The 8941-nt window shown below is 36.7% G+C and overlaps 1 protein-coding gene across 1 annotated transcript; it reads right to left on the bottom strand.

The window, feature by feature from the left end:
* Positions 1-372: 372 nt before the first annotated feature.
* On the bottom strand, positions 373-8645 carry cytip (cytohesin 1 interacting protein). Its single transcript, XM_079880931.1, has 8 exons — positions 8389-8645; positions 8095-8144; positions 7957-8011; positions 7657-7759; positions 5523-5616; positions 3336-3402; positions 3015-3081; positions 373-2441 (listed from the first exon to the last, which is right to left on the bottom strand). Exons 1-8 carry the CDS (start codon positions 8563-8565, stop codon positions 2023-2025), a joined length of 1032 nt encoding a protein of 343 aa, XP_079737057.1. The 5' UTR covers positions 8566-8645; the 3' UTR covers positions 373-2022.
* Between the last annotated feature and the right edge of the window lie 296 nt (positions 8646-8941).

The raw sequence follows: 8941 nt of genomic DNA, 5'->3' as shown, positions 1-8941 counted from the left end.
GAAGAAGAAGAAAGATTTAAGCCCAATTTGTCAAAGACATGGAATTGCCTTGAAATGTTCTCTTTTTCATTAACATGAGAGAACCGTAAACATGCAAATGTGTTAATTGCACTTGTTTACTGCCAAATAACCTATATCGAGATAACATACTGTTCAAATCCATACAAAATGGTAAAAGGAAACAAAAAAGAGAAGAGAAAACCATGTTTAGAGCAGAGTCTTTTTGTGTCAAGCACATATACTTCCTGTATTGTATGCAGGTGACTAGAAGCAACTGCAAGACCTTTTTTTTTTCTGAGAATATACTCACTATGCTTATTTTAAAAAAAGGAAGAAGAAAAGAATGGAACGGCGAGCACTTTTTTTCACATTTATGAGCTGTTGAATGTATATTTAGTTTAAGTAAAACTGTCCGTTACAGAGATCACTCAAAAAAAAGCAAGAAAAAAATGTGGTAAAGTAGCACCTCTAACAGACCACATCCTGTTATGAATTTTGCTATACCTCTGTGGTTTGGAGCTCTTTCACTCATATCATCTCAGTCTTTCCAAGTCAGCACTTAACTTTCATTTCACACACTCACTACAGTCCTTTTCATGCTTTAATGATTTAAAGTTCTCATCTGCTCATCAACTAATCTACAATCAGGATTAAATTACTTTTTAAAGAGTAGAAATGAAGAGCTATATATTATATACATTTTCATAGATGTTTTATACAGTAAAGTGTTTGAGATTGAGCAAAATAATTTTAGTTGTCCATTATTCAGTTCATCTCTGTGTAATATGACTGGCTCTATGTTTGGTGACTGGGTGACAGATTTTGACAAGCAAAACATCTTTTGTTGTTCTTGAAACAACACACAGTCGAACAATTTTAACCTTAAAGTTTAACTAACCATAAATACAGAGAGAAATGAGATTGATAAGAATGTCATTGAAGCTTCAACCTCAGCCCTAACCCTAACCTAAACCTATATTGATTGGAATGTTGTTCCAGGGCCAACAAGTTTTCCTACTAGGAAAGATCACAGTAAGCTGGCCGGCATAATGATTTGTAATGGTTATTTGTCATTTAGCAGACACAAATATATTCTCACACAAGCCCTGAACACACGTAGCATTCGCTTATTTATTTTTCACTGGTGGTAACAATTCCTTTAAATGTCTGCAGTTGCCACACCCAGACAGCAACATAGTGTCGGCCCAGATCCGGCCCACATCTGGTACACGTTGATTCCACACGTTTAAATCAATGGGTTCAGAGCATTTTATGACTCTCAGCATATAGTCACCTGTAAACCAGATGTGTTATTATTCAAGTAGTTTATGTTCTTTTCAGCTTCTTGCTTCACCAAAATCTGAATGAGAAAGCTGACTTTAAAAGAAGGCACTATACCCACTATTGCAGCCCTTGCAGAAATACTAAAAGTGTAACTTGCATTTTGTTAAGAATTGCAGTCTGACACATTTTGGAAGCAAGACACATACTTAACATTAAGAACTTACTTGCTCTAACCACTGAGCAACCACACATCAATTGCATTCTACAGCAGACTTTGAGATCTTGATTGGTTAGAGATCAAGTGGGAAATAGGACACATTCATAAGCTAGCAGGAATGAAGTGTAAATCACTGAATTAGAGCAGTGGAAACAATATGCATAATTCTAAAGATTGTGCTCAATGCAGTTGCTTTTCATCATACACTTTCCTAAGGTTTAGTTAATGCCAGTTGTTTATTTCAATGCTGAATCTTTGGGAAGTCATAGTGCTTGATAAAGCATTGTCATTTTTGACAGAAAATGACACAGAGATTGCCATCATGCAGTCCGTAATGCTCATGTGAGACTCGACTCCTGTTTTTATCGACACTTAAAGCAGGAAAGTCATAAAAAACATGAGACATGAATTCTAGAACATCTTGAGAACAGAAGAGTTCAAAATGGAATTAACCTTCCACTGCCCAAGGTCCATACAAAGAATTCATCAGATCAACAGTCATTTGAGGTATGAATGAGGTTTCAGCTGCCCTCCTCTTCCTCTACGGAGTGATTCAGACCAGGGATGAACTTCAGAAGGTGCTTGCGGACGCTACCTCTTCTGCCTCTCCTTGGCAGGGTCCCAAACATGGATGAAGATGAATTTTCCCAGCTTGGGGAGAGTGAACTGTTACTGCTGGTCAGGCTAATGCTGCGTGTTCTTGTCAGGGGTCGCAACGCCCCTCCCTCCAGCTGGAAGAAGCCGCCATTTGGCTCAGTGGGGCTTAATGGACTCGGATCATCAAATACTGGTGACATGAAGGCACCATCCTCACTATCATCTGTCATTATGCTGCGGCAACTGCTGTCACTGGAAAAACGCTGCCCAGAGTGGCCCATTGGAGATGAAAGAGACATCATAGAGTCAAAAGACAGATGCTGAGCACTTTCATTCAGATTACCTGGAAAAAAGAAAGAGATAACATTAATCCTAATGGCCCTTAATCATTCAACATCTGAAAAAACATTTGCCTGTTGAGTAACAGAGTATCAGACAAGGGACACAATGAGGGTTTCCTAAAAACTTTAAAACAGCTTTTTCTAACAGCTTCACAACTTCATATTAAGCAGGGACTTATGCACAACTATAACAAAGCACATATCAGTTATCATCGAGGAAATGACACCATAATAAGAACAAAGGGGACATACAATTTTAAACCTTTATTTCTGCAATATTTATAAATTCAGTGAATATTTTGTCTTTTCGGATATATGTAAATATTTATTATGCTGGGGTGCAAACTGGATGGGGTGCAGCATCTTTGTTTTTGTCCAGAGGAACAAAATTATCTTGAATGAAAATGTTTTTTAGAACTTCCTTTAAACTTCATTTAAAGCTGAACTCTTCAAATAGATTTGGAATTCTTCAAATCAGAACTCACTCAGTAAGATATATGCCTTTGGAACTGTTAGAGATGAAACTAAACTGAGTAGTTTAGGTTTTGTTCTTTTTTTTTTCTTTTTTTTCTCACCTCGAGTAAGACGCTTTTCCTGAAGTGTGAGAGATTGCAGTTCCACCCATTTCTCACGAAGAGTTTGCTGTGCCGAGGGAAAACATGTAAAACACAGAAACGAGATCAACGTCTATGAGTCATTGTGGTAAAAGTGTATGTACAGTATGTCGATCAGCATTCATTTAGATGCCTCAGCATTCATGGTAACAAATACACTACATTATATACAATTCAGGCTGCCTGATATTTCTCAGTTATGCAGTGTATCTTTCTGAGTAAGGTTTCAGTGTACATGTTGTAAACACAAAAACACACACACTAACATGCATAAATACACACCTTAAGGTAGCGCATCTTTTTCTCTAATTCAATTCTCTTCACAACACTCCCGCTGACTGTCTCCAACCTTCACACACACACACGCATGCAGAAGAGGAGAAATTCAAATTAATACATGATGGTCAGAGCATCTTTTTCTTTTTTTTGATGATTATGTAATATACACATTTTGTTTCGATTGTTGGTTGCTAGGGTGTTCCGCTAACAAGTCCTTATTCATATAAAGTTCTGGGTGGTTGCTAGGTGGTTAGACATTAGCCCAAGTTAAAAGAGTCCTTGTCAAGTCTCAGTGATTTTCTGGATAGGGTTGTACCAGTCATTCGTAAGTTCTTACTTACATTGGAACGTTAAGTCCACACTAGAGGCTTAGTAACTACTAGCTAGTTTGCAACTAACTTTGTACTTTATTCGGTTGCACCATTTGTTCGTAAGGCAGAACGTAGTAAGTCATCTCCTTAAAGTAATACGTAGAGGCATAATCGTCGTTTACCCTCAATGATCGCCTCAGAGGCGAGCTAAACAGATGACAATAGTGCTAGTGACAGCGCAATCACGACAGTGATTGGTCGTAGTGTTATCCAATTGTGTGCAGTGAGATTTTCAAATGCATGCTTGGTGCCACCCCTCGAGTTGGGCGATTTTCATTACTTGATGCCAGACCCTTAATCTTTCAGATTTGAGTCTGGATTTCCAGGCTACTCTTAAAATATAAGCGAGTGTAAATGTCAGCATTATCATATTTGTCTAAAGAATTGAAGTCTGTTGGGTAAAACAAGAGCTTTTTTGACGCAGTTCAGTCATTCTGCTATTTTTTTCCAACCATTACTCCTGATCGGAGGTAAATATTTAATTTATATGTAGTTACGCTTCAACTAAGTTTAATGGTGTTACGCAAAAATATGTAGTAGTGCGTAAGTTGTAACTAGGTGCCCATTTATGTCAAAACTAGGCTACGTTGTAACTTACACAGCTGGTGCAACCATAAACTGCTTAGACTAGTCTTACAAGTTAGTCATTTAATTTTTTCTTTAAAACTGTTCTTACATTGGCCTAATTTGATACCGAAAAGTAAGACTAACCATCCCTTGACTAACTGCTAGTGGGTCATACTAGATCTTAAGTCACTGTCTTAACATAATGGCTAAGTTTATGCAGCTGGCCCCTGGTCTATGGATCCACCAGCTGTTTGTAAGTTCTTAAAGTGAACCCCGGGCATTAAGACTTGTATGGCTTAATATAACGTAAATGATGTCTCTTACTGAAAAATGTAGTAGAAAATCCATGAAAGATTTACGTTATTTAAAAAAAAATCCCCATCGTTTTATACATATTTAGGACAATGGGGGGTGTTATTATTTTAGGTGCACAGTGCATTCTGCGTCAATGACGTCAAATGGTTGTACTCTGTGAGCTACTGGTGCTACCTGAAATACTGATATGATGCCACATTGTGTGGCTTTTGGTTGTAATTTTCAGGCGAAGGGCAACAAGAGAAGCGATGTAAGTCTTCACTGCTTTCCTAGCGATAAGAGGAGAAAAGAATGGGAAAATGCCTGTGGACGAATAAAACTTCCCGCATATTTGTTCTCTCCACTTTAGCCCTAAATTGATAACTTTTCTACAACAAAAATGATCTATCACTGAACTTACTAAAGCTGGACTATGACATTATTTTCTTCTAGATCTGCTGTACAGCAGAAACAACCTTTGTTGCATTATTTTCCTGTAAAGCTGCTTTGAAACAATCTGTATTGTAAAAAGCGCTAAATGGATAAAGGTGACTTGACTTGACTTGACCATAATTATGATTGATTTTATTTGGCATGCACACAGAGCAATATGCTGTTTAGATCAGGTTCATGCTGCAGAACCACTAAAAAAATCTTTATTCACATAATGTTATCTCTCTTAAAATGTTTAGTATAAAAAAATATATAGTCTAGTAGGGCATAAATTGTAACTTAGTGTCCCTTTACGGCACAACTAGACTGAGTTGTAACTTGAGCACAGCTGGTGCACATGTTCCCTAGTCTCCCTAGGATTTTTGTTTTCCATACATTTTATCATCCATGAGTCTGATCACTCAGTAGCACACATCTTCTCAACACTTCTCAACTGCATTATTTGTGGATAGGTTATCATTCATGACCATATAGCACAAAAATATTGTTTAATACTTATACTTACTTCAGCATGTTTGTGGAGTCTCTAATCAGCTCAATAATATGCTGGTGGGTAGAACCCTCAATACTGACTCCATTTACTGACAATATGATGTCACCTATCAAAGAGAGAGAGATTTAAAAGAAAATGAGACTAACACTCATTACACAGAGCTGGCACTTTTTCATGTTTAATTTAACCTTCTTAATTGCATGTTTAGGTGAAATGAGTGGTGTTTTAGTGTTGTTGTTTTAGCCTGACCAGCTCCTGTCATAGCTATCTTTTGGTAGATTGACGTTTGATTGTTTGTTTGTTTGTTTGTTTGTTTGTTTGTTTGTTTGTTTGTTTGGCAGACAGAACAAGTATTTGGGAAACCTGTCATAATTTACTGTTTTTATTTTTTTTATTTTTTTGCAGATACTAGTGACACGGTTAGAATTCAATATTAGTTAATTTCACCTTTAACTAATGTTATTTCTCTATATATTATTTTAGTTAAATTTACTTTTTTTAATTTACCAGTTTACTCTGCACTGTTATTTTTATTTTAGTTTGTTTGTTTGTTTGTTTTTCTGCACTATTGAGATGTATTTGTTATATATGTAAGGGATAATCTACGGCTAGCTGTGCATTAAATGAAAGTGGTTGCCTCCGCAACGTGCATTAAAATCGTTTAATGCACAGCTAGCCATGAATTATCCGGCTTATACCATGGTCATTTGTCAGCATTGACAACTTTAAAGCTGTTTTTGATGTTTACAGCGCAATATTTGACCGGAAGGGTAAAATTTACGGTTATTTTCGTCAGTGTACTTATTCTTCTATCCAGCATTCTGCCCGATTTGAATCAGACAGAGAGATAAAGTAGTGCGTAATATTACATTTATTTGAATGAATGAATTATAGCATTTATTTGAAATAATCATCATCATCATCGAGAGAGAGAGAGAGAGAGAGAGAGAGAGAGAGAGAGAGATGAGAGAGAGAGAGAGAGAGAGAGAGAGAGAGAGAGAGAGAGAGAGAGAGAGAGAGAGATGAGAAATGTGTACCTGCGTCTGTTCAGTATTTCTCTCTCTCTCTCTCTCTCTCTCTATTAACAACGAAGTTGTGTTTAATTACTTCAAAATAGCGATGGAACCCCCTCGTTGCTGAGAAATATAATGTAGTGATTGAGTAGCGAAGCTATTTTATTATTCTATTAAAACTCGCAGGCAGCGTTGATAACAATGTTTCTGTGTGTGTGCAGCGCAATCTCCGCTCTGTGTGTGAATGACCTATGCGTGTGTGTGCTTCAATGAAAACAGCGCATTTTCTGTGTTTAGACTGACTTCATTACATGGTTATTGCACACCTTGCAGCCAATCAGAATCGAGTATTCAGACAGACCATGGTATAATACTTGATATCCAAGTATATCCATTTGCACTACTGTTACTTTAGCCTACTTTGGTTTAATTATTTTGTACAAAATGCAGACACAGGTCAACGTCTGCTTCTTTGATTTTCCCACTTGTGATATGGAGCTACTTAAACACTAAAACCTAATGGACTAAATAGATTGAGATGCCTGCTAAGTTTTCCAAATGTAATGCACTCAAATTGCAACATTGCCCAGCACTGCAGCCTTTTGTGCAATGGGAGTAGTGAATTTAATGCTGTTATCAACCCTTTTCATAATTAGTTAATCATCTGTAATCATCAAAAACAAAACGTTTCTATATGTGTAATATTTATTTCATATGGAAAGACTTTACCCAATCACAACAATGACCATTCACACTTAAGTCTTAAATGGGCTGTTTAAATCAGAGGGTCAAAAACAATGTAGGAAATTTCTAAATGCTGATAGTTTTTTATGTAAATATCTTATTGACATTATAAGTGGACCTCGGGTAACATTAAAAAAGTGTAATCCATTGAATTGAAATTGACAGGGTGATTTTAGTGCTTTCCATAAAAAAAAAAAATAATTAAAAAAAATGCTTCATGCTTGAGAAAGCATTAAATAACAGTCCATGAAGACAGAAAAGAGCAATGCATCAGCTGTGTTAAATGTAGATGTGGTTTAGGCTGGTGAGAAAATAACATGTAAACAAGGTCAGGTCAAATGGGTGGAGTGAGTAACACTTTGACAAGAGGAAACGGAAAACCTGCTCACCAGCAGTCAAACCTGCAGTTTCGGCTGCACTGCCATCCTGCACACTGCACACAAATGTGCACATCTCCACCATACTGCTGTTCTTCACCTTTAGACCATATGTCTGCACAAAGAGACACACATCCCAAAGGACCGTTACTGAAAATATCATTAAAAACATTTATGCCTGTTCTAAAAAATGTATCTGATAAATTAGGTCACACTAAAAATATCAAAGGAAGTAGCATTTGCAACTTTGGAGTCATAAAAATACTAAAAATACAAATTTTATACTCATTGCTTATGAGTATAAAAACATACCTGGACTTCAAATCCAAAGGCTTCATTGTCTTGTTTCTCCAATATAATCACTGTTCTGTGCAAAACAGGAGACATGTGAACCAAATATTTGCATGAGAGACATCAGACATTCATAATGAATCAATAAATCAGTCTTACCTCTGAGGATCAGTATAATCCACCAGAGATGTTGAGTGTGTTCTGCGCAGCTGCAAAAGAATAATTCTCAGATTAATTTAATGTGATTAAATTATGTAAAACTGCAAGAATCTTGTAGAAATTATAGATAAATAAATAAATAAATAAATAAATAATATTCATTCAGGATATTTTGACCAAATGGATTAGTTTATTATGTTAGACCAGTTAAGTTATATAATTATAAACTCTCTGCATTCATGTTGCCATACAAACAGATATCAAGATCCCATCACTGCATTTTGATTGTCCCACCTGACTGCGTGATAATGTCCCGCCTTTGATTTCTTCAGTGTTCAAACTTTTGGCACTGTTGAAAGAGCGTCGTCGCCAAAGTGTGCTTTTCTTCTTTTGAGAGCTGTCGATTATGTAGCTGTCCAGGCTGCTCAGTTGTTTTAAAGGTACTTTAAAGTTCTTATTGGATGTCATCATGCTTCTTTATTCATAGAACCACAGCACACAACTGCAGGCTTCAGTGTGACCTGTCTGTAGTATAGGCAGCGGATGTAACCACGTCACGTGAGTATCAGGAACTAAAGGCATCGAGAATCTGTGTGTGGGGGTGTGTTGACCATCTTTTATGGTTCCTTTTTTTTTCTCTCATCTATTCTTTCACTTTTTTCATCTTTATCTAGTGTGCTGTGGACAGAAATGGTGCATCTTCCCTGTTTCCTTTTTTTAGCTAGAGTATTTTGCAGTCGTCTGAGAACAAACATGCATGAACAGCCATAGTCCTGACAAATCTCTTTCATCTGTTATGTGAACATACATCCCAGGACACTGTGTGTGATAATTTTATGTCTTGTAT

Source organism: Squalius cephalus (assembly GCF_949319135.1).
Source record: "Squalius cephalus genome assembly, chromosome: 9".
NCBI classification, from domain to species: Eukaryota; Metazoa; Chordata; class Actinopteri; order Cypriniformes; family Leuciscidae; genus Squalius; species Squalius cephalus.
This window is presented reverse-complemented; position numbering and strand designations above follow the sequence as displayed.

Bases quoted from the DNA above. Each gene is read 5' to 3' on its own strand.
- cytip (XM_079880931.1), bottom strand. From the start codon at position 8,565: ATGATGACATCCAATAAGAACTTTAAAGTACCTTTAAAACAACTGAGC. The intron at 8,145-8,388 runs GTGGGACAATCA...ATTCTTTTGCAG, and splicing joins GGACATTATCACGCAGTCAG to CTGCGCAGAACACACTCAAC. The intron at 2,442-3,014 runs GTGAGAAAAAAA...TCTTTTTTCCAG, and splicing joins GGAAAAGCGTCTTACTCGAG to GTAATCTGAATGAAAGTGCT.